Source organism: Diprion similis, chromosome 1, assembly GCF_021155765.1.
Source record: "Diprion similis isolate iyDipSimi1 chromosome 1, iyDipSimi1.1, whole genome shotgun sequence".
Lineage (NCBI taxonomy): Eukaryota > Metazoa > Arthropoda > Insecta > Hymenoptera > Diprionidae > Diprion > Diprion similis.
This window is the reverse complement of record NC_060105.1, coordinates 322,587-348,590: the sequence shown is the minus strand read 5'-3', so window position 1 is coordinate 348,590 and position 26,004 is coordinate 322,587. Positions and strand designations below refer to the sequence as shown.

Sequence of the window (26,004 nt, the reverse complement as noted above, 5' to 3'; positions counted from 1 at the left end):
CCTGGGGGTCGAATTACTCTAGGGATGGTCATACAAATCGATCCCGAAACGACAAATCATTCGCTCCGAAAATGAGCAAAAAAGTAAGGCTAACCCCTTTGGATTTTTGGTCAAAATTTCGACGGTTTTGAGGAGTGCTGCAATAAAATCTTTCAGGCCCTATTCCGACCTAATTTTGCGAAAGGAATCGATTGAGCGCAGTCTCAATACGCTGCGAGCGTAAGCTGAAGATTTACAGCCGAAAAACTCACGATTTTCATCGTCATTTCTTTGCTGCTGGTCCTACGCTTATTTTGAGGTGTTTTCTGAGTTCCTGGGGGTCGAATTACTCTAGAGATGGTCATACAAATCGATCCCGAAACGACAAATTTTTGGCTCCGAAAATGAGCAAAAAAGTAAGGCTAACCCCTTCGGATTTTTGGTCAAAATTTCGACGACTTTGAAAAGTGCTGCAATAAAATCTTTCAGGCCCTATTCCGACGTAATTTTGCGAGAGGAATCGATTGAGCGCAGTCTCAATACGCTGCGAGCGATAGCTGAAGAGTTACAGCCGAAAAACTCATGATTTTCATCGTCATTTCTTTGCTGCTGGTCCTACGCTTATTTTGAGGTGTTTTCCGAGTTACTGGGGGTCGAATTACTCTAGAGATGGTCATACAAATCGATCCCGAAGCGACAAATTTTTGGCTCCGAAAATGAGCAAAAAAGAAAGGCTAACCCCTTTGGATTTTTGGTCAAAATTTCGACGACTTTGAAAAGTGCTGCAATGAAATCTTCTAGGCCCTATTCCGACGTAATTTTGCGAAAGGAATCGATTGAGCGCAGTCCCAATACGCTGCGAGCGATAGCTGAAGAGTTACAGCCGAAAAACTCATGATTTTCATCGTCATTTCTTTGCTGCTGGTCCTACGCTTATTTTGAGGTGTTTTCTGAGTTCCTGGGGGTCGAATTACTCTAGAGATGGTCATACATATCGATTCCGAAACAACAAATTTTTGGCTCCGATAATGAGCAAAAAAGTAAGGCTAACCCCTTTGGATTTTTGGTCAAAATTTCGACGGTTTTGAGGAGTGCTGCAATGAAATCTTTCGGGCCCTATTCCGACGTAATTTTGCGAGAGGAATCGATTGAGCGCAGTCCCAATACGCTGCGAGCGATAGCTGAAGAGTTACAGCCGAAAAACTCGTGATTTTCATCGTCATTTCTTTGCTGCTGGTCCTACGCTTATTTTGAGGTGTTTTCCGAGTTCCTGGGGGTCGAATTACTCTAGGGATGGTCATACAAATCGATCCCGGAACGACAAATTTTTGGCTCCGAAAATGAGCAAAAAAGACAGGCTAACCCCTTTGGATTTTTGGTCAAAATTTCGACGACTTTGAAAAGTGCTGCGATAAAATCGTCTGGGCCCTATTCCGACGTAATTTTGCGAGAGGAATCGATTAAGCGCAGTCCCAATACGCTGCGAGCGATAGCTGAAGAGTTACAGCTGAAAAACTCATGATTTTCATCGTCATTTCTTTGCTGCTGGTCCTACGATTATTTTGAGGTGTTTTCTGAGTTCCTGGGGGTCGAATTACTCTAGAGATGGTCATACATATCGATTCCGGAACAACAAATTTTTGGCTCCGAAAATGGGCAAAAAAGTAAGGCTAACCCCTTTGGATTTTTGGTCAAAATTTCGACGACTTTGAGGAGTGCTGCAATAAAATCTTTCAGGCCCTATTCCAACGTAATTTTGCGAGAGGAATCGATTGAGCGCAGTCCCAATACGCTGCGAGCGATAGCTGAAGAGTTACAGCCAAAAAACTCGTGATTTTCATCGTCATTTCTTTGCTGCTGGTCCTACGCTTATTTTGAGGTGTTTTCCGAGTTCCTGGGGGTCGAATTACTCTAGGGATGGTCATACAAATCGATCCCGAAACGACAAATCATTCGCTCCGAAAATGAGCAAAAAAGTAAGGCTAACCCCTTTGGATTTTTGGTCAAAATTTCGACGGTTTTGAGGAGTGCTGCAATAAAATCTTTCAGGCCCTATTCCGACCTAATTTTGCGAAAGGAATCGATTGAGCGCAGTCTCAATACGCTGCGAGCGTAAGCTGAAGATTTACAGCCGAAAAACTCACGATTTTCATCGTCATTTCTTTGCTGCTGGTCCTACGCTTATTTTGAGGTGTTTTCTGAGTTCCTGGGGGTCGAATTACTCTAGAGATGGTCATACAAATCGATCCCGAAACGACAAATTTTTGGCTCCGAAAATGAGCAAAAAAGTAAGGCTAACCCCTTCGGATTTTTGGTCAAAATTTCGACGACTTTGAAAAGTGCTGCAATAAAATCTTTCAGGCCCTATTCCGACGTAATTTTGCGAGAGGAATCGATTGAGCGCAGTCTCAATACGCTGCGAGCGATAGCTGAAGAGTTACAGCCGAAAAACTCATGATTTCCATCGTCATTTCTTTGCTGCTGGTCCTACGCTTATTTTGAGGTGTTTTCCGAGTTCCTGGGGGTCGAATTACTCTAGAGATGGTCATACAAATCGATCCCGAAACGACAAATTTTTGGCTTCGAAAATGAGCAAAAAAGTAAGGCTAACCCCTTTGGATTTTTGGTCAAAATTTCGACGACTTTGAGGAGTGCTGAAATAAAATCTTTCAGGCCCTATCCCGACGTAATTTTGCGAGAGGAATCGATTGAGCGCAGTCCCAATACGCTGCGAGCGATAGCTGAAGAGTTACAGCCGAAAAACTCATGATTTTCATCGTCATTTCTTTGCTGCTGGTCCTACGCTTATTTTCAGGTGTTTTCTGAGTTCCTGGGGGTCGAATTACTCCAGAGATGGTCATACAAATCGGTCCCGAAACGACAAATTTTTGTCTCTGAAAATGAGCAAAAAAGTAAGGCTAACCCCTTTGGATTTTTGGTCAAAATTTCGCCGACGTTGAGGAGTGCTGAAATAAAATCTTTCAGGCCCTATTCCGACGTAATTTTGCGAGAGGAATCGATTGAGCGCAGTCCCAATACGCTGCGAGCGATAGCTGAAGAGTTACAGCCGAAAAACTCGTGATTTTCATCGTCATTTCTTTGCTGCTGGTCCTACGCTTATTTTGAGGTGTTTTCCGAGTTCCTGGGGGTCGAATTACTCTAGAAATGGTCATACAAATCGATCCCGAAACGACAAATTTTTGGCTCCGAAAATGAGCATAAAAGTAAGGCTAACCCCTTTGGATTTTTGGTCAAAATTTCGCCGACTTTGAGGAGTGCTGAAATAAAATCTTTCAGGCCCTATTCCGACGTAATTTTGCGAGAGGAATCGATTGAGCGCAGTCCCAATACGCTGCGAGCGATAGCTGAAGAGTTACAGCCGAAAAACTTGTGATTTTCATCGTCATTTCTTTGCTGCTGGTCCGACGCTTATTGTGAGGTGTTTTCCGAGTTCCTGGGGGTCGAATTACTCTAGAGATGGTCATACAAATCGATCCCGAAACGACAAATTTTTGGCTCCGAAAATGAGCAAAAAAGCAAGGCTAACCCCTTTGGATTTTTGGTCAAAATTTCGACGACTTTGAAAAGTGCTGCAATAAAATCTTCTGGGCCCTATTCCGACGTAATTTTGCGAGAGAAATCGATTGAGCGCAGTCCCAATACGCTGCGAGCGATAGCTGAAGAGTTACAGCCGAAAAACTCATGATTTTCATCGTCATTTCTTTGCTGCTGGTCCTACGCTTATTTTGAGGTGTTTTCCGAGTTCCTGGGGGTCGAATTACTCTAGAAATGGTCATACAAATCGATCCCGAAACGACAAATTTTTGGCTTCGAAAATGAGCAAAAAAGTAAGGCTAACCCCTTTGGATTTTTGGTCAAAATTTCGACGACTTTGAGGAGTGCTGAAATGAAATCTTTCAGGCCCTATCCCGACGTAATTTTGCGAGAGGAATCGATTGAGCGCAGTCCCAATACGCTGCGAGCGATAGCTGAAGAGTTACAGCCGAAAAACTCATGATTTCCATCGTCATTTCTTTGCTGCTGGTCCTACGCTTATTTTGAGGTGTTTTCCGAGTTCCTGGGGGTCGAATTACTCTAGAGATGGTCATACAAATCGATCCCGAAACGACAAATTTTTGGCTTCGAAAATGAGCAAAAAAGTAAGGCTAACCCCTTTGGATTTTTGGTCAAAATTTCGACGACTTTGAGGAGTGCTGAAATAAAATCTTTCAGGCCCTATTCCGACGTAATTTTGCGAGAGGAATCGATTGAGCGCAGTCTAAATACGCTGCGAGCGATAGCTGAAGAGTTACAGCCGAAAAACTCATGATTTTCATCGTCATTTCTTTGCTGCTGGTCCTACGCTTATTTTGAGGTGTTTTCTGAGTTCCTGGGGGTCGGCTTACTCTAGAGATGGTCATACAAATCGATCCCGAAACGACAAATTTTTGGCTTCGAAAATGAGCAAAAAAGTAAGGCTAACCCCTTTGGATTTTTGGTCAAAATTTCGACGACTTTGAGGAGTGCTGAAATGAAATCTTTCAGGCCCTATCCCGACGTAATTTTGCGAGAGGAATCGATTGAGCGCAGTCCCAATACGCTGCGAGCGATAGCTGAAGAGTTACAGCCGAAAAACTCCTGATTTCCATCGTCATTTCTTTGCTGCTGGTCCTACGCTTATTTTCAGGTGTTTTCCGAGTTCCTGGGGGTCGAATTACTCTAGAGATGGTCATACAAATCGATCCCGAAACGACAAATTTTTGGCTCCGAAAATGAGCAAAAAAGTAAGGCTAACCCCTTTGGATTTTTGGTCAAAATTTCGACAACTTTGAAAAGTGCTGCAATAAAATCTTTCAGGCCCTATTCCGACGTAATTTTGCGAGAGGAATCGATTGAGCGCAGTCTCAATACGCTGCGAGCGATAGCTGAAGAGTTACAGCCGAAAAACTCATGATTTTCATCGTCATTTCTTTGCTGCTGGTCCTACGCTTATTTTGAGGTGTTTTCCGAGTTCCTGGGGGTCGAATTACTCTAGAGATGGTCATACAAATCGATCCCGAAACGACAAATTTTTGGCTCCGAAAATGAGCAAAAAAGCAAGGCTAACCCCTTTGGATTTTTGGTCAAAATTTCGACGACTTTGAAAAGTGCTGCAATAAAATCTTCTAGGCCCTATTCCGACGTAATTTTGCGAGAGGAATCGATTGAGCGCAGTCTCAATACGCTGCGAGCGATAGCTGAAGAGTTACAGCCAAAAAACTCATGATTTTCATCGTCATTTCTTTGCTGCTGGTCCTACGCTTATTTTGAGGTGTTTTCCGAGTTCCTGGGGGTCGAATTACTCTAGAGATGGTCATACAAATCGATCCCGAAACGACAAATTTTCGGCTCCGAAAATGAGCAAAAAAGCAAGGCTAACCCCTTTGGATTTTTGGTCAAAATTTCGACGACTTTGAAAAGTGCTGCAATAAAATCTTCTAGGCCCTATTCCGACGTAATTTTGCGAGAGGAATCGATTGAGCGCAGTCCCAATACGCTGCGAGCGATAGCTGAAGAGTTACAGCCAAAAAACTCATGATTTTCATTGTCATTTCTTAGCTGCCGGTCCTACGCTTATTTTGAGGTGTTTTCCGAGTTCCTGGGGGTCGAATTACTCTAGAGATGGTCACACAAATCGATCCCGAAACGACAAATTTTTGGCTCCGAAAATGAGCAAAAAAGTAAGGCTAACCCCTTTGGATTTTTGGTCAAAATTTCGACGACTTTGAAAAGTGCTGCAATAAAATCTTTCAGGCCCTATTCCGACGTAATTTTGCGAGAGGAATCGATTGAGCGCAGTCTCAATACGCTGCGAGCGATAGCTGAAGAGTTACAGCCGAAAAACTCATGATTTTCATCGTCATTTCTTTGCTGCTGGTCCTACGCTTATTTTGAGGTGTTTTCTGAGTTCCTGGGGGCCGAATTACTCTAGAGATGGTCATACAAATCGATCCCGAAACGACAAATTTTTGGCTTTGAAAATGAGCAAAAAAGTAAGGCTAACCCCTTTGGATTTTTGGTCAAAATTTCGACGACTTTGAGGAGTGCTGAAATGAATTCTTTCAGGCCCTATCCCGACGTAATTTTGCGAGAGGAATCGATTGAGCGCAGTCCCAATACGCTGCGAGCGATAGCTGAAGAGTTACAGCTGAAAAACTCATGATTTTCATCGTCATTTCTTTGCTGCTGGTCCTACGCTTATTTTCAGGTGTTTTCTGAGTTCCTGGGGGTCGAATTACTCTAGAGATGGTCATACAAATCGATCCCGAAACGACAAATTTTTGGCTCCGAAAATGAGCAAAAAAGTAAGGCTAACCCCTTTGGATTTTTGGTCAAAATTTCGCCGACTTTGAGGAGTGCTGGAATAAAATCTTTCAGGCCCTATTCCGACGTAATTTTGCGAGAGGAATCGATTGAGCGCAGTCCCAATACGCTGCGAGCGATAGCTGAAGAGTTACAGCCGAAAAACTCGTGATTTTCATCGTCATTTCTTTGCTGCTGGTCCTACGCTTATTTTGAGGTGTTTTCCGAGTTCCTGGGGGTCGAATTACTCTAGAAATGGTCATACAAATCGATCCCGAAACGACAAATTTTTGGCTCCGAAAATGAGCAAAAAAGTAAGGCTAACCCCTTTGGATTTTTGGTCAAAATTTCGACGACTTTGAAAAGTGCTGCAATAAAATCTTTCAGGCCCTATTCCGACGTAATTTTGCGAGAGGAATCGATTGAGCGCAGTCTCAATACGCTGCGAGCGATAGCTGAAGAGTTACAGCCGAAAAACTCATGATTTTCATCGTCATTTCTTTGCTGCTGGTCCTACGCTTATTTTGAGGTGTTTTCTGAGTTCCTGGGGGTCGAATTACTCTAGAGATGGTCATACAAATCGATCCCGAAACGACAAATTTTTGGCTTCGAAAATGAGCAAAAAAGTAAGGCTAACCCCTTTGGATTTTTGGTCAAAATTTCGACGACTTTGAGGAGTGCTGAAATGAAATCTTTCAGGCCCTATTCCGACGTAATTTTGCGAGAGGAATCGATTGAGCGCAGTCCCAATACGCTGCGAGCGATAGCTGAAGAGTTACAGCCGAAAAACTCATGATTTTCATCGTCATTTCTTTGCTGCTGGTCCTACGCTTATTTTCAGGTGTTTTCTGAGTTCCTGGGGGTCAAATTACTCTAGAGATGGTCATACAAATCGATCCCGAAACGACAAATTTTTGGCTCCGAAAATGAGCAAAAAAGTAAGGCTAACCCCTTTGGATTTTTGGTCAAAATTTCGCCGACTTTGAGGAGTGCTGAAATAAAATCTTTCAGGCCCTATTCCGACGTAATTTTGCGAGAGGAATCGATTGAGCGCAGTCCCAATACGCTGCGAGCGATAGCTGAAGAGTTACAGCCGAAAAACTCGTGATTTTCATCGTCATTTCTTTGCTGCTGGTCCTACGCTTATTTTGAGGTGTTTTCCGAGTTCCTGGGGGTCGAATTACTCTAGAAATGGTCATACAAATCGATCCCGGAACGACAAATTTTTGGCTCCGAAAATGAGCAAAAAAGTAAGGCTAACCCCTTTGGATTTTTGGTCCAAATTTCGCCGACTTTGAGGAGTTCTGAAATAAAATCTTTCAGGCCCTATTCCGACGTAATTTTGCGAGAGGAATCGATTGAGCGCAGTCCCAATACGCTGCGAGCGATAGCTGGAGAGTTACAGCCGAAAAACTTGTGATTTTCATCGTCATTTCTTTGCTGCTGGTCCTACGCTTATTTTGAGGTGTTTTCTGAGTTCCTGGGGGTCGAATTACTCTAGAGATGGTCATACAAATCGATCCCGAAACGACAAATTTTTGGCTTTGAAAATGAGCAAAAAAGTAAGGCTAACCCCTTTGGATTTTTGGTCGAAATTTCGACGACTTTGAGGAGTGCTGAAATGAAATCTTTCAGGCCCTATCCTGACGTAATTTTGCGAGAGGAATCGATTGAGCGCAGTCCCAATACGCTGCGAGCGATAGCTGAAGAGTTACAGCCGAAAAACTCATGATTTTCATCGTCATTTCTTTGCTGCTGGTCCTACGCTTATTTTCAGGTGTTTTCTGAGTTCCTGGGGGTCGAATTACTCTAGAGATGGTCATACAAATCGATCCCGAAACGACAAATTTTTGGCTCCGAAAATGAGCAAAAAAGTAAGGCTAACCCCTTTGGATTTTTGGTCAAAATTTCGCCGACTTTGAGGAGTGCTGAAATAAAATCTTTCAGGCCCTATTCCGACGTAATTTTGCGAGAGGAATCGATTGAGCGCAGTCCCAATACGCTGCGAGCGATAGCTGAAGAGTTACAGCCGAAAAACTCGTGATTTTCATCGTCATTTCTTTGCTGCTGGTCCTACGCTTATTTTCAGGTGTTTTCTGAGTTCCTGGGGGTCGAATTACTCTAGAGATGGTCATACAAATCGATCCCGAAACCACAAATTTTTGGCTCCGAAAATGAGCAAAAAAGTAAGGCTAACCCCTTTGGATTTTTGGTCAAAATTTCGCCGACTTTGAGGAGTGCTGAAATAAAATCTTTCAGGCCCTATTCCGACGTAATTTTGCGAGAGGAATCGATTGAGCGCAGTCCCAATACGCTGCGAGCGATAGCTGAAGAGTTACAGCCGAAAAACTCGTGATTTTCATCGTCATTTCTTTGCTGCTGGTCCTACGCTTATTTTGAGGTGTTTTCCGAGTTCCTGGGGGTCGAATTACTCTAGAAATGGTCATACAAATCGATCCCGAAACGACAAATTTTTAGCTCCGAAAATGAGCAAAAAAGTAAGGCTAACCCCTTTGGATTTTTGGTCAAAATTTCGCCGACTTTGAGGAGTGCTGAAATAAAATCTTTCAGGCCCTATTCCGACGTAATTTTGCGAGAGGAATCGATTGAGCGCAGTCCCAATACGCTGCGAGCGATAGCTGAAGAGTTACAGCCAAAAAACTCATGATTTTCATCGTCATTTCTTTGCTGCTGGTCCTACGCTTATTTTCAGGTGTTTTCTGAGTTCCTGGGGGTCGAATTACTCTAGAAATGGTCATACAAATCGATCCCGAAACGACAAATTTTTGGCTCCGAAAATGAGCAAAAAAGTAAGGCTAACCCCTTCGGATTTTTGGTCAAAATTTCGACGACTTTGAAAAGTGCTGCAATAAAATCTTTCAGGCCCTATTCCGACGTAATTTTGCGAGAGGAATCGATTGAGCGCAGTCCCAATACGCTGCGAGCGATAGCTGAAGAGTTACAGCCGAAAAACTTGTGATTTTCATCGTCATTTCTTTGCTGCTGGTCCTACGCTTATTGTGAGGTGTTTTCCGAGTTCCTGGGGGTCGAATTACTCTAGAGATGGTCATACAAATCGATCTCGAAACGACAACTTTTTGGCTCCGAAAATGAGCAAAAAAGCAAGGCTAACCCCTTTGGATTTTTGGTCAAAATTTCGACGACTTTGAAAAGTGCTGCAATAAAATCTTCTAGGCCCTATTCCGACGTAATTTTGCGAGAGGAATCGATTGAGCGCAGTCCCAATACGCTGCGAGCGATAGCTGAAGAGTTACAGCCGAAAAACTTGTGATTTTCATCGTCATTTCTTTGCTGCTGGTCCTACGCTTATTGTGAGGTGTTTTCCGAGTTCCTGGGGGTCGAATTACTCTAGAGATGGTCATACAAATCGATCCCGAATCGACAAATTTTTGGCTCCGAAAATGAGCAAAAAAGCAAGGCTAACCCCTTTGGATTTTTGGTCAAAATTTCGACGACTTTGAAAAGTGCTGCAATAAAATCTTCTAGGCCCTATTCCGACGTAATTTTGCGAGAGGAATCGATTGAGCGCAGTCCCAATACGCTGCGAGCGATAGCTGAAGAGTTACAGCCAAAAAACTCATGATTTTCATCGTCATTTCTTTGCTGCTGGTCCTACGCTTATTTTGAGGTGTTTTCCGAGTTCCTGGGGGTCGAATTACTCTAGAGATGGTCACACAAATCGATCCCGAAACGACAAATTTTTGGCTCCGAAAATGAGCAAAAAAGTAAGGCTAACCCCTTTGGATTTTTGGTCAAAATTTCGACGACTTTGAAAAGTGCTGCAATAAAATCTTTCAGGCCCTATTCCGACGTAATTTTGCGAGAGGAATCGATTGAGCGCAGTCTCAATACGCTGCGAGCGATAGCTGAAGAGTTACAGCCGAAAAACTCATGATTTTCATCGTCATTTCTTTGCTGCTGGTCCTACGCTTATTTTGAGGTGTTTTCTGAGTTCCTGGGGGCCGAATTACTCTAGAGATGGTCATACAAATCGATCCCGAAACGACAAATTTTTGGCTTTGAAAATGAGCAAAAAAGTAAGGCTAACCCCTTTGGATTTTTGGTCAAAATTTCGACGACTTTGAGGAGTGCTGAAATGAATTCTTTCAGGCCCTATCCCGACGTAATTTTGCGAGAGGAATCGATTGAGCGCAGTCCCAATACGCTGCGAGCGATAGCTGAAGAGTTACAGCTGAAAAACTCATGATTTTCATCGTCATTTCTTTGCTGCTGGTCCTACGCTTATTTTCAGGTGTTTTCTGAGTTCCTGGGGGTCGAATTACTCTAGAGATGGTCATACAAATCGATCCCGAAACGACAAATTTTTGGCTCCGAAAATGAGCAAAAAAGTAAGGCTAACCCCTTTGGATTTTTGGTCAAAATTTCGCCGACTTTGAGGAGTGCTGGAATAAAATCTTTCAGGCCCTATTCCGACGTAATTTTGCGAGAGGAATCGATTGAGCGCAGTCCCAATACGCTGCGAGCGATAGCTGAAGAGTTACAGCCGAAAAACTCGTGATTTTCATCGTCATTTCTTTGCTGCTGGTCCTACGCTTATTTTGAGGTGTTTTCCGAGTTCCTGGGGGTCGAATTACTCTAGAAATGGTCATACAAATCGATCCCGAAACGACAAATTTTTGGCTCCGAAAATGAGCAAAAAAGTAAGGCTAACCCCTTTGGATTTTTGGTCAAAATTTCGACGACTTTGAAAAGTGCTGCAATAAAATCTTTCAGGCCCTATTCCGACGTAATTTTGCGAGAGGAATCGATTGAGCGCAGTCTCAATACGCTGCGAGCGATAGCTGAAGAGTTACAGCCGAAAAACTCATGATTTTCATCGTCATTTCTTTGCTGCTGGTCCTACGCTTATTTTGAGGTGTTTTCTGAGTTCCTGGGGGTCGAATTACTCTAGAGATGGTCATACAAATCGATCCCGAAACGACAAATTTTTGGCTTCGAAAATGAGCAAAAAAGTAAGGCTAACCCCTTTGGATTTTTGGTCAAAATTTCGACGACTTTGAGGAGTGCTGAAATGAAATCTTTCAGGCCCTATTCCGACGTAATTTTGCGAGAGGAATCGATTGAGCGCAGTCCCAATACGCTGCGAGCGATAGCTGAAGAGTTACAGCCGAAAAACTCATGATTTTCATCGTCATTTCTTTGCTGCTGGTCCTACGCTTATTTTCAGGTGTTTTCTGAGTTCCTGGGGGTCAAATTACTCTAGAGATGGTCATACAAATCGATCCCGAAACGACAAATTTTTGGCTCCGAAAATGAGCAAAAAAGTAAGGCTAACCCCTTTGGATTTTTGGTCAAAATTTCGCCGACTTTGAGGAGTGCTGAAATAAAATCTTTCAGGCCCTATTCCGACGTAATTTTGCGAGAGGAATCGATTGAGCGCAGTCCCAATACGCTGCGAGCGATAGCTGAAGAGTTACAGCCGAAAAACTCGTGATTTTCATCGTCATTTCTTTGCTGCTGGTCCTACGCTTATTTTGAGGTGTTTTCCGAGTTCCTGGGGGTCGAATTACTCTAGAAATGGTCATACAAATCGATCCCGGAACGACAAATTTTTGGCTCCGAAAATGAGCAAAAAAGTAAGGCTAACCCCTTTGGATTTTTGGTCCAAATTTCGCCGACTTTGAGGAGTTCTGAAATAAAATCTTTCAGGCCCTATTCCGACGTAATTTTGCGAGAGGAATCGATTGAGCGCAGTCCCAATACGCTGCGAGCGATAGCTGGAGAGTTACAGCCGAAAAACTTGTGATTTTCATCGTCATTTCTTTGCTGCTGGTCCTACGCTTATTTTGAGGTGTTTTCTGAGTTCCTGGGGGTCGAATTACTCTAGAGATGGTCATACAAATCGATCCCGAAACGACAAATTTTTGGCTTTGAAAATGAGCAAAAAAGTAAGGCTAACCCCTTTGGATTTTTGGTCGAAATTTCGACGACTTTGAGGAGTGCTGAAATGAAATCTTTCAGGCCCTATCCTGACGTAATTTTGCGAGAGGAATCGATTGAGCGCAGTCCCAATACGCTGCGAGCGATAGCTGAAGAGTTACAGCCGAAAAACTCATGATTTTCATCGTCATTTCTTTGCTGCTGGTCCTACGCTTATTTTCAGGTGTTTTCTGAGTTCCTGGGGGTCGAATTACTCTAGAGATGGTCATACAAATCGATCCCGAAACGACAAATTTTTGGCTCCGAAAATGAGCAAAAAGGTAAGGCTAACCCCTTTGGATTTTTGGTCAAAATTTCGCCGACTTTGAGGAGTGCTGAAATAAAATCTTTCAGGCCCTATTCCGACGTAATTTTGCGAGAGGAATCGATTGAGCGCAGTCCCAATACGCTGCGAGCGATAGCTGAAGAGTTACAGCCGAAAAACTCGTGATTTTCATCGTCATTTCTTTGCTGCTGGTCCTACGCTTATTTTCAGGTGTTTTCTGAGTTCCTGGGGGTCGAATTACTCTAGAGATGGTCATACAAATCGATCCCGAAACCACAAATTTTTGGCTCCGAAAATGAGCAAAAAAGTAAGGCTAACCCCTTTGGATTTTTGGTCAAAATTTCGCCGACTTTGAGGAGTGCTGAAATAAAATCTTTCAGGCCCTATTCCGACGTAATTTTGCGAGAGGAATCGATTGAGCGCAGTCCCAATACGCTGCGAGCGATAGCTGAAGAGTTACAGCCGAAAAACTCGTGATTTTCATCGTCATTTCTTTGCTGCTGGTCCTACGCTTATTTTGAGGTGTTTTCCGAGTTCCTGGGGGTCGAATTACTCTAGAAATGGTCATACAAATCGATCCCGAAACGACAAATTTTTAGCTCCGAAAATGAGCAAAAAAGTAAGGCTAACCCCTTTGGATTTTTGGTCAAAATTTCGCCGACTTTGAGGAGTGCTGAAATAAAATCTTTCAGGCCCTATTCCGACGTAATTTTGCGAGAGGAATCGATTGAGCGCAGTCCCAATACGCTGCGAGCGATAGCTGAAGAGTTACAGCCAAAAAACTCATGATTTTCATCGTCATTTCTTTGCTGCTGGTCCTACGCTTATTTTCAGGTGTTTTCTGAGTTCCTGGGGGTCGAATTACTCTAGAAATGGTCATACAAATCGATCCCGAAACGACAAATTTTTGGCTCCGAAAATGAGCAAAAAAGTAAGGCTAACCCCTTCGGATTTTTGGTCAAAATTTCGACGACTTTGAAAAGTGCTGCAATAAAATCTTTCAGGCCCTATTCCGACGTAATTTTGCGAGAGGAATCGATTGAGCGCAGTCCCAATACGCTGCGAGCGATAGCTGAAGAGTTACAGCCGAAAAACTTGTGATTTTCATCGTCATTTCTTTGCTGCTGGTCCTACGCTTATTGTGAGGTGTTTTCCGAGTTCCTGGGGGTCGAATTACTCTAGAGATGGTCATACAAATCGATCTCGAAACGACAACTTTTTGGCTCCGAAAATGAGCAAAAAAGCAAGGCTAACCCCTTTGGATTTTTGGTCAAAATTTCGACGACTTTGAAAAGTGCTGCAATAAAATCTTCTAGGCCCTATTCCGACGTAATTTTGCGAGAGGAATCGATTGAGCGCAGTCCCAATACGCTGCGAGCGATAGCTGAAGAGTTACAGCCGAAAAACTTGTGATTTTCATCGTCATTTCTTTGCTGCTGGTCCTACGCTTATTGTGAGGTGTTTTCCGAGTTCCTGGGGGTCGAATTACTCTAGAGATGGTCATACAAATCGATCCCGAATCGACAAATTTTTGGCTCCGAAAATGAGCAAAAAAGCAAGGCTAACCCCTTTGGATTTTTGGTCAAAATTTCGACGACTTTGAAAAGTGCTGCAATAAAATCTTCTAGGCCCTATTCCGACGTAATTTTGCGAGAGGAATCGATTGAGCGCAGTCCCAATACGCTGCGAGCGATAGCTGAAGAGTTACAGCCAAAAAACTCATGATTTTCATCGTCATTTCTTTGCTGCTGGTCCTACGCTTATTTTCAGGTGTTTTCTGAGTTCCTGGGGGTCGAATTACTCTAGAAATGGTCATACAAATCGATCCCGAAACGACAAATTTTTGGCTCCGAAAATGAGCAAAAAAGTAAGGCTAACCCCTTTGGATTTCTGGTCAAAATTTCGCCGACTTTGAGGAGTGCTGAAATAAAATCTTTCAGGCCCTATTCCGACGTAATTTTGCGAGAGGAATCGATTGAGCGCAGTCCCAATACGCTGCGAGCGATAGCTGAAGAGTTACAGCCGAAAAACTTGTGATTTTCATCGTCATTTCTTTGCTGCTGGTCCTACGCTTATTTTGAGGTGTTTTCCGAGTTCCTGGGGGTCGAATTACTCTAGAGATGGTCATACAAATCGATCCCGAAACGACAAATTTTTGGCTCCGAAAATGAGCAAAAAAGCAAGGCTAACCCCTTTGGATTTTTGGTCAAAATTTCGACGACTTTGAAAAGTGCTGCAATAAAATCTTCCAGGCCCTATTCCGACGTAATTTTGCGAGAGGAATCGATTGAGCGCAGTCCCAATACGCTGCGAGCGATAGCTGAAGAGTTACAGCCAAAAAACTCATGATTTTCATCGTCATTTCTTTGCTGCTGGTCCTACGCTTATTTTGAGGTGTTTTTGGAGTTCCTGGGGGTCGAATTACTCTAGAGATGGTCACACAAATTGATCCCGAAACGACAAATTTTTGGCTGCGAAAATGAGCGAAAAAGTAAGGCTAACCCCTTTGGATTTTTGGTCAAAATTTCGACGACTTTGAAAAGTGCTGCAATGAAATCTTTCAGGCCCTATTTCGACGTAATTTTGCGAGAGGAATCGATTGAGCGCAGTCTCAATACGCTGCGAGCGATAGCTGAAGAGTTACAGCCGAAAAACTTGTGATTTTCATCGTCATTTCTTTGCTGCTGGTCCTACGCTTATTTTGAGGTGTTTTCCGAGTTCCTGGGGGTCGAATTACTCTCGAGATGGTCATACAAATCGATCCCGAAACGACAAATTTTTGGCTCCGAAAATGAGCAAAAAAGCAAGGCTAACCCCTTTGGATTTTTGGTCAAAATTTCGACGACTTCGAAAAGTGCTGCAATAAAATCTTTCAGGCCCTATTCCGACGTAATTTTGCGAGAGGAATCGATTTAGCGCTCTCCCAATACGCTGCGAGCGATAGCTGAAAAGTTACAGCCGAAAAACTCATGATTTTCATCGTCGTTTCTTTGCTGCTGGTCATACGCTTATTTTTGTCTGTTTTCTAGTTCCTGGAGGTCGAATTACTTCAGAGATGGTCATACAAATCGATTCCAAGACGACAAATTTTTGGCTCCGAAAATGAGCAAAAAAGTAAGGCTAACCCCTTTGGATTTTTGGCCTAAATTTCGACGACTTTCAAAAGTGCTGCAATGAAATCTGCCAGGCCCTTTGCCTGCGAAAAAGGAATCTAGAACAGCAAACGACTAACAGTTGAAGAAATATAAAAAAATACAGTTAACACTGATTCTTTATTCAATTCAATACAGGTTTTATAAGATAGAGACAGTACAATATTATACAATATGTGTTGAATTATCCAACTATAGGCGTGTTATACCTCAACTTAAATCGTAACCTAAACTGCGCACAACTTCAAAATTATTGCAAATATACTAATTATATAAATGAGTATATGAGTGTAGTAATTATTGCTATATTATATCATTATTAGTACAATGTAATAGTATAACATAATACCACAATTATGCTATTCGAAAACTTGATATAGTAGTGTACACACTGACACCCGAACACTTCTATTAGAACTAATTAGGCACATAGAATAAACTAAAAGTGCAATTTTGTATGGCTACATATTCGAGTTTATGATTTTTCTTTTTCACCTGTTTGCAAAACCCAGTACAAATTTGAAGTTTTTCAGCAGCACAAGTTCTGATTCGTGGCTGACAGCGTGTCTAGACTGTGCGCAACGGATTTCTCTCGTAAAATCACGTCGATGTTGGGTATGAATTAATCCATTTCAGCATTTTCCAACATTCGACAAAATTATATTGAAAAAATCCAAGGGAGTTGGACTTGGATTTTTGCGATTTATGAAGCTCGGAAACTTTTCGTCTCAGAATCGTTTGCAAGACTCTTTTTTCATTAATTGGACCCTCAGGAATGCGAAAAAGATCGACATCACAAACAGCGTAGGAACAACAGCAGGGGAATTACAAAGGAAATCTAGCATTTCCGGCTGTAATTCTTGATACGTTGCTTTGCGTATATTCTATGTAAGCTCCATGATGAGTAGTTGTTGGAGATATAAAAAAATAGTCTAATTTGTTCTCAGTGTTCTAGAATCGTGATACATGTGAGGCATTGACAAGAATCAGGTATTGATATTTTTTTTTTTTTTTTTTTTTTTAATTATTATTGTTCATTGTTTAGAAGAAAGGTCCTGTTGACACTCCGCAATATTGTTAGTGTAGACTGTGCGGTAATAATCACATGAAAAGGTACTTATGCACGAATGCATGATTCTGGAATAATGAGAATGAATGAGATTATTTTCTTACCTCGAAAAACTGCTACCGTTTCATTCGATGTTCTTCTCGCTTCTACATTTTCGGAGTTTGTTCACACTTTCAATCAACCATCCGAAATTTTTCAATTTTTCGGATAAAAACGCAACCGAGAACCAATAGCCCTTTTCACTCCCGTATGAAGTATACTAATTTTCACCACCCTCTGCACCGGGAAGTATAACTTCCCGTTTGTTTACGACAATGTGAAATTAAACCGGTACAACAGAGAACTGCAACCTCTCACCACTGTATAGGAACCACACCTAGCGTCACCGCGGCGAAAAGTCGGAGTCTCTTTTCGCAGAAAGCAAACCACGAGCTGACTCATAATCACGCTCGTGACTATCATCTTCAGTAGTTCAGTCTTCGGTCGAAAGAGAAAGAAAACCGCTCGTAAATACAGATATGTTACTCAACCGTACTCTGATATACAAACAGTTTGTGCAAGTAATTAACGCAATTTAACTTTTTCCGGATATTATTAAAAAATCGATACGTGCTAGACTCTATCAAATCCCGCATTCAAACCGTCTGGTGCAACAACTGCATTAGTAACAAGTGGTTACAAGTCACAGTCTGTCGACAGTGTTTCGGATTCTAGGTAAATAAACACCAGTATTTCCTGACAGAAATTGTAGACGACAAATACATCCCCACGCGTAATGCGGTCACGTACCCATACATGAAATGACTTTAATGACGTGCTCGTGTGTGCACCTTTGTGCTCGATCGTGCCTTTATGTCGCGTATCGAAAGGAGGTTATGCTGAAAATATGACGTGATTGACAGTTTCATATTTGTGATAATATTCGTAATCGATAGCTAAGGGAAATCGCAATTAAAGATGGTATATCTCGAATCGGATGAGGGCGTGTGGGATCACCACTATTGGGTCATCTCGCTTGGAGCCGTGCTTTCTTTCGTTGGATTTCTAGTTAGCTGTGTATGCGGCTGTCGCCGCGACGAAAACAAGTATGTATGGTCATGGTTATTGATATATGAAGGTGACAATTCCAAAATATGTGCAATTCATATTAAGTAAGGTAACGATGAAACAGTTCTCACTGATCGATGAGTACAGATAATGTGCTTGGACGGTGAAGTTTTCTCTATTATTTTAAACTTGTTTTAGATATAAAGTAAATGGATGGTGACATTTCATAAATGAGCAGTTGATATTCCACGCTGTGGATATATTTTTATACAATGAATAAAAATGAACGAACTTGTTACCATTGTACTTGACCTTCGTGCCTATGTATTACAACAGGAGCGAGCTTGGGGGGCTTGCGGGTATGGTAACAATCACCCACTCTGACAATGAAGGTTTCAACAGGCTGCCAACCACAGACATCGGGCATTCCATCTCGCAGGACACAACCGATGCTGGAAAAAGGTTTCGACAAGCACAGACCTGGCATGGGTGCATGTTGGATTCATCCAGCTAACAAACGATCCACTAATCTAATTTTGTTGGAGTTTTAACTTTACAATCGACTGTAGCAAGCTTCACAATAACATATTCCAAAACAATAATGTCATTACGTTTCACTTCGAAACATAATTTCATTTATTTCACTAATTCTTTGTTGTTAAGATAAACCTTGAACAGAGCATACCCTTTGTAAATATTTGACCGGGCAGCTGTGTGGTGAGGTGCAAGAATTGGCTATCAGTAAAATTATTGGACTGCACATCTTCTCAAGGCTTACTGTGTATATGAATGCTAGTGCTTTATAATTTGATATATCTGTACATTGATATTAATATACAGGTCCCAAATCTTCCCGGTGCCATTTGCTTTCGAACCATAGTCGTGGTTCTGATAGGTAATATAAGTATATAACAAATTATGGATGCGAGCTATTTGATACATTAACTGTGTTGTAGTATAAAAAATCCAACATCTTATCGCCAATTCCAATTTTATATCATACTTTGAAACTGCAAGGAAAGTAGATCAGCTATATGGATAATCCTGAATTCTGTAATTAAAAATGATTCGAACTTATTTTTATAGAATATAGGTTTTGTCACAGCATTCAATGGAAATATTGTACCAGATTTGAAAACTTTCAAGGTAGTCAAGCCTGAAATAGATTACTTTCATCGAAATTATCATGCAAACGTGAAATCTTGCATACAGAACTGTTTCAAAAAGCTACGTGAACCTTAACAAATTATATTGCTCAGTGAACCGCAAACATTTGTATTAGACAATGGAATAGTCATAAAGCAAGAAACATTTTACATCTGGTAGTGTTAGCTTGATAAATTCAAATCACTTGGTTTATTTAAAAACTTACAATCTTCTATGAGTTTGAATTTGCTATAGTATATCCTTTATCAATTGTGAACATGACTAAAGTGCAATTCATTTGTATTTATACAGTTATACAACTTTGTGTTTTCCCATAGATCATGAGATTTTTTTTCCGCTTTATACGCCTGCTATTGTATCTTCTTTAATAAGGGATATAAAAACTCACAAATTATTCTTGTACATTCGATTCTAAAGCTTCGTCCTATAGCGTTTTTTACTTCAGGTGTTCCATTTAATTTTCTACTTGTTGTAAGAGTTGCACCACCACTGACTGTGAATAAATAAGTATTAGCTTAGAATTACACAAGTCACCAAATTTTAAGGATGGTTCTATTTGGCAACCTACCTTCACATCATTTTACAATAAAGTATGTAACATATTTCAAATCACGAAGACTGTATACCAATGGCTATACATCCTACTTGTACAAATGCAGAGTAATCAAAGTTTCAAGAAACGTAAACCCCCTTAGCCGAATTGTTCTTCTTTTCAGGTGACTGGCTCTCTACATCTAACCCTTTATATTTTTCCTTACAATTAAAACGGGCAAACTAATTAATGGCACTGAACATTTAGCGAAATTTTTTTGTTAAAAAGACAATTTTGTGATAAAATCTTATCTCATTTAGGACGAGCAGTGCGAATAGAAGTTTACCAGATATTCCAAAAGATGGAACGACGATCGAAGGTGGTCGACTCGAAACCTTACCTCAAGATGTTATCTATGAGACTAACGAGGTTATGTGCGATCCATCTGTCCTTTATGCAACCGTTGAGGAAAAAAACTCTCGGCAATGTATGAATCTACCAGAAAAATAGATGTAGTCAATTCCGGAATAAACATGCATTGAACATTCTAAGATTCTGTTGAATATCACAGTAGCGCCCCTCCCCCCTCGTGAAAAACACTATCCGCAAATAGATAAAGTTTATTCGAATCTATGATATGTGTCATTTTAGAAACACCAAAATTTTGACGAAAAGAATATGTGTGTGAAAAGGGAAATTTACTTGAAAATAACTGTCTTGATTCATCTGACAGAATATTATCTCTCAGCATATTACTTCCGGAAGTCCACTGTCTGCATCAGATTTATTTCGTCTCATTATCACTTACAGCAGATGTCAGGAGAGGAGAAAGAGAACTCGAAGAAACTTCTCTGCAAAGTACACTGATTGAACAAGACTCCATGTCTCCTTACACGAGACTGAAGAATCCTGGATCTAAGAATGGTATTTATATAATATTTGGCATAGATCAGAAGTTATCGAAATTAATTATGACATTTTTTTTTTCACATCAGTTTGGCAATAATCAATTGCCGAAAGATGGTACTTGACAACTATGTCACGTGCAAAAAAGTTGAAAAAATAAATAAGCTCATTACCTTACAGATGAACACCCTTATGCCCAGGTGCACAACGTTCAAAAGACTGAAGCCACGCAACTAAACAGGTAACATGATTTCTATAAAAACTCTGAAAATTTCAACGCAAATTAATCTATTAATAAAATCTGTAGGAATAACGTTGGCCATTTAGTAGATACTAGTCTTCCATCGTCTTCGTCGTCATCGTCATCGTCTAATCATACGAGTGCCAATCCTGTCGCTCCGCCAAGATCTCGAAAGTCGTCTTCTCATAATTCATTAGTAAGCCCGGATCCTGTTCCGGATATTCAAGCTGCAACTGCTATCACTGGTGGAGTTCATGCCAATCAAGATTTACCTTACATGACACCACCTTTACTCATGCCTCTCCCTGAACCACCACAGCTAAATCATCACGAGGAGAGGCAACAGCACTTTAGTGGAGATTCTCATGATTACAGTACGTACTTGTGCAACTTTGTCCCAAAATATGTATGTAGCACTCTTATCTGAGTACCTGCAGTAGAATTTCGATTATCTGAACTATTATGCATCCACTCTAACTTAGGTGATTGAAAAACTTGGATAATGCAGATTGAAAAAATTACTGTACCTCGCATAATATGGATTTATATAACCACGAGATAAACTTGAATAACTACAAGATGTACTAAAATAACTACGAACTTGAATGAAGCGGAATTGGATAATTTAAGCTTTACCATAGTTCCATTTAATTTTTTTCAGAGGGTTACACAAGCATAAGTGTAAGAGAACCCTTAGCAAACATAATTGCACAAACAAAAGCTGCGCAGCAGGAACGTCAACAACAACGTGGATTAACTGACCCTCATTATGCTACAGTTTCTGATGATTCAGGTATTCCTACAGAATATTTATTACATTACCAGAATCACATACTTATATGTGAGCTAAAAGCAGTCCATTAAAGGCAATTTTTCTGTATTACTCAACAACACTTTGAATTTCGACCAAACAATTTGAAACTCATTACTATACTCAATATTCACTCTATATGCAGATGAAATGTATGCAGCAATTGATGAACAAGAGAAGGTATACACAAGTGGAAGTGAAACATATGCTCAAATACAGCCGATGGTACTTGATCCGGTTAGGGTTCAGCAAAACGAGCAAACACATTCAATGCAGCCATTGCATGTGGATGATTTGTATGTGTCAGCGCCACAACCTCCAAGTGTTGATAGCCTCAGACATGTGGCACATGCTCATTCTAGACAAGGTATATTACGACAAATATGTGCATTCCTAAGATGCTTACTATATTTTTTTATCGATATTATCAAAATTTATTGAAACGGATATTTCAATGGGGAAGGAACTCACTGCTGTAGTGGCACCTCTGTGATTTCAGCTACGAGGTGATGATACTGGTAATGAACAAGAACGGAGAGATGTAGTCTATCGGGCATTTACTGTGTACTTAAAATAACCGTTATTTAGTACAGACACTCAGTTTTGTCTCACAGTTAGGTAACCCATTCAGAGTATAACATGCAGTATCAGTCCCCATCGTGATTGGAACTACAGCGCTGATCGCTGCGGTCTGCTTCTTACATGTTCATCTACGATTGCCACTGCATAAAATTATATTGGGTCACTACTTGAAGAAGGCAAGTTTCACGGATTTTTTTTATTTTTGTATTCCCATAGTTTAGGAACAAGTCATTTGGTCGGTTTCTTTTTTTCCTTTATTTTAAACAAAGTTAGAATAAAGACAGAGGGGTTAATGGGTTAAAGAAAGGAATGTTGTGATGTTACTCAAGCTAAATTATAGTGAAGGTTGATCATTATTTTTTTTCATTCCATTGGTAGAACATAAACAAACTGATTGAGTATTAAGATTGTCCTCGAGTATCATTTGATTGAATATGTTAATGAACACAGTTTAAGAAATGCTTAAATCGAGACACGGACGATCTCCAAAAATCGAATCGATATTGGTTGTCATTTGCTATCCTGCTAATTGTAACTCTAAAACGGTCGATAAGGTCCCACACGCAAACCTGATTAGGGGCAGACAGAATGAAGGCTGAGAGCATAGTTGCCTAGTACATATTTCACAGTCAAATGCAGATCGGTGATCTGTACATTAAACAAGACAAGTTAATACTTGATAAAAAAATCCCAGGTCCAGATAATCTTATTAAGATTCACGGCTTCGGCCTCTGAGTCTTGCAGCAATTTTACTAAAGTCATTATTGGTGAACAGATTGAATGCTATTCGAATGTTACACATAAGTTGGGTCCAAATAGTCTATTTATGAGCCAAAATCGGGCTGATTATTGTAATATATAAGCATTTGAGAGTGCCCACATTTTCAAGTCACAAGACGTCATAAAAAATCCAAGAATTCTGCTTGGTTTGTGAGTTACATGTGTGTATCAACTACAGCTAAATTCGCGTGCATACAACTTTCTATAGTTTGTACCGGAAAAGAAATAATACTACCTAATTATTAAAGAATATTCTATTTTTTGCACATATGAGAAGCAGAAATTTTTTCCCTGTGAAACTTCCTCATTGACTTACATAATCATTAACCTGGTATAACTTTTAACTACCCTCAAGCATCATCATCAAGTGCGACTAGTTCAGTTGCTAATCTGGGTTCTCCAAAACCTGAAAAACGTCAAGCAAATTCTCCACTGCCACCACCACCAGAGACGATGTCAGACGTTTATGCATCTGTCGAGAAACGAGGCTGTAAGGAAGATCGCTTAAGAGCCAGTATTTCTTCAGGGAAATCCTTGGAAGATATGTATGCTAAAGTAATGAAGAAGAAGCGAGACATTGATGATGAGCAATTGGATATAGCAACAATGAACAGCAACAACCATAATGGAGAAAACGCAATTCTGAATAGAAAACATAGCCTTATTGAAGTCAGTCGAACGTCGTGGTCGAGTCATGATTCTATAGAATTTCAAAGAAAGGACTTGGAATCATCCCATTTTGCCGTGGGTAATAGTAGTGCAAATTTTCCAACTGAGAGTGAAGGAAATTTGCTAAAACTTGCATTAAAACAGAACGAAGCTGACGCAAATAAGTCTGGTTCAGACCCGGGTTACGAGGCAGTTAATGTTAACCGAAAAAGTAGCATAGTTAGAACTGTCTCAGATATCGATCCAAATTATGAAGTGTTGCGGCCACAATTTTCCAGGGGTAGTAAAAATCGAAATTCCACGACGCAGAACAATGTTATTGATGTAACCCTCATGTATTCTTCGCCATATAAACATAGGCAAGTCAGTAATGCAAGCAGTGAGGATCCTGGCTATGAAAAAGTTCGAATGCGGCGGAGAATTGATTTGGATCAAGATACAGATTCAGAACCGAATTATGAAAGCATGCCCCATGATTCTGGGGAGCCAAATTATGCCTCGGTCTGTCGGCCAGGTGACAGCGATACAGACCCCAATTACGAATCCGTTAGTCAAAGTGACCCAAATTACGAAAGTGTCAAGTATTTGACTGTCAGCCAAAACGAAGATCCACCTTACGAGCAAGTAAACAATTATAAAAGTACTACCAACATTGACGATTACGAAATGGTGCAGAATAAAAATGAAGGTGACCCAAACTATGAAAAAATACAAATGAGTCATTCTACGAATGTTGCACATGATGCTGAAACCGATGATGAGCAATATATTCACGTCTGAAAGCCAATGAATGTATATGCTGATATTCTACCTGCCTTAAGTATGTACGGACACTCAGATTGATTCTGACCCCTTCGATATCCCTAGTAATTTTAAGACCCACAGTTTTGAATGAGCCCCATTGGCATTGCCGAGCAGCGAGCAGATATATCCTGAGGTGTGTGAATCTAAGTGTCTGTGCATATATGCATTGAAAATATCCTGTGTGCTAGTAAATTTTATTTGCATCACTTGTTCATTCTGGAATCTTTGACAATATGATTTTTGCTGCCAAACTAATATCTAGCGTATATTACGCAAATCTTCATTATTGGTAAATTATATGACACTGGCGTGCATAAAAAATATATATGTATATGAATAAGTATATTTAGTTTATAATTATTTATTCTTTTGTCCGTTTATGGCATATACATATTTTCTATCAGAAATAGAACATATTATTAGTTTTTTTCTCACTCCAAGTAGTGGTTGTTCATAGTTTATATATTTTTCTACCAGTTTTAGTGCCTACATTTCAATGATAGGATTCTTATCATTAAAAAGAAAAGGAATAAAGACGGATGGACATCCCAGTAAATGCAGTTAAATAGGTGAATGACCAACTTTAGGTCTTTCCACTGCCACTAAACACTACATTAATTCGAAAATATATAAATCGAATACTGTACTTCTGAATTAGTGTTACAAGTATGGATAAGTACCAACAGTGAAAAGACCTTCATTGTTACGTTGTTTTTTTTTTACATTAAGTTGAGTTATATTCACTACTGAAATTATGTTTATTACGATTCTGTATCAGTTGGTCTGTTTATCTGTAACTACTGCATTATTCAGATGCATGGTACCTATTATCTGTTACTTACCTGTACCTTTTTTTACTGAGTTGTCAGTTACGTTCCATTACACAAATTGCGCCGATAAGAATTGAAACTATTGTTAATGACTGAATTTTGACTCAGTATTTAGTTGGTCATATTGTTCATTGAATAAATAATGCTTTATGCACTTTTATTACACTACTGATGGTACATACATTCGACACGCATTTTTAAGAAATTTGAATAAAGTTTATATTCATCATTTCAAGTCAAAATTTTATCAATACTCAGTCTAAACTCCCATTTACTCATAATTCACTACATTGCTTAAGGCGAAAAGAATTATATTTTCACTGTACTTTTTAATACTTTACAAACTCACTGTGTCCCAAGTTTATCACTCATCAAGATTACTAACCACAATCAAATTTAGTATTTGTATGCTTTTGGTTTTCATTCAGTATGCTACGATGCATCCAAAATTAGACTTAAATCTTCATTTGTAATCAACATAATACCTGCTAGTGAAAGTATACGTATGCTCGCAAATAATAGTACCATGTTTAATGAGTAACTGGTTGCTGTTCAAGTTGTCATAACATTGTTCCTGAAAAATAAATTTAGTGAATAAAAAATGGATTTATGTCGAAGCATGCAATTGATGGTGTTACGAAGTAGATGACTGAAAGTGTTATGAACATAAGACTAAGTTCATCCGTATCGCAAGAAAATTGAGAAAGTGATTTTGCACCCAAGTACCACATATAATGAGAAAGTTTAAGGCTGCTGCATAGCTGAATTTTGACGTGGCAAGCATTCTATCGTTTTTGCAATACAATAAAGGAAAGATTCAAATATTTATACCGAATATACAGTGTT

General features: G+C 40.3%; 1 protein-coding gene across 2 annotated transcripts; it reads left to right on the top strand.

Annotated features, from left to right (window-relative positions):
• Positions 1–17,172: 17,172 nt before the first annotated feature.
• LOC124407160 lies at positions 17,173–25,993 on the top strand. Of its 2 annotated transcripts, XM_046883019.1 has the most exons (9): positions 17,173–17,874; positions 18,173–18,298; positions 19,856–20,022; positions 20,346–20,459; positions 20,622–20,682; positions 20,749–21,056; positions 21,344–21,475; positions 21,639–21,860; positions 23,211–25,993. In XM_046883019.1, the coding sequence occupies exons 1-9, from the start codon at positions 17,747–17,749 to the stop codon at positions 24,302–24,304; spliced, it is 2,352 nt and encodes a 783-aa protein (XP_046738975.1). In that variant the 5' UTR covers positions 17,173–17,746; the 3' UTR covers positions 24,305–25,993. The 2 variants fall into 2 exon arrangements, with proteins under 2 accessions (XP_046738975.1, XP_046738983.1); XM_046883027.1 differs by lacking the exon at positions 18,173–18,298.
• Positions 25,994–26,004: the final 11 nt, after the last annotated feature.

Excerpts from the sequence above, each read along its gene's own strand:
- LOC124407160 (XM_046883019.1), top strand. The coding sequence starts at position 17,747 with ATGGTATATCTCGAATCGGATGAGGGCGTGTGGGATCACCACTATTGG. Across the intron at positions 18,299-19,855 it reads ACAACCGATGCTGGAAAAAG|GACGAGCAGTGCGAATAGAA; the intron begins GTTTCGACAAGC and ends TATCTCATTTAG. Across the intron at positions 20,460-20,621 it reads GAATCCTGGATCTAAGAATG|ATGAACACCCTTATGCCCAG; the intron begins GTATTTATATAA and ends ATTACCTTACAG.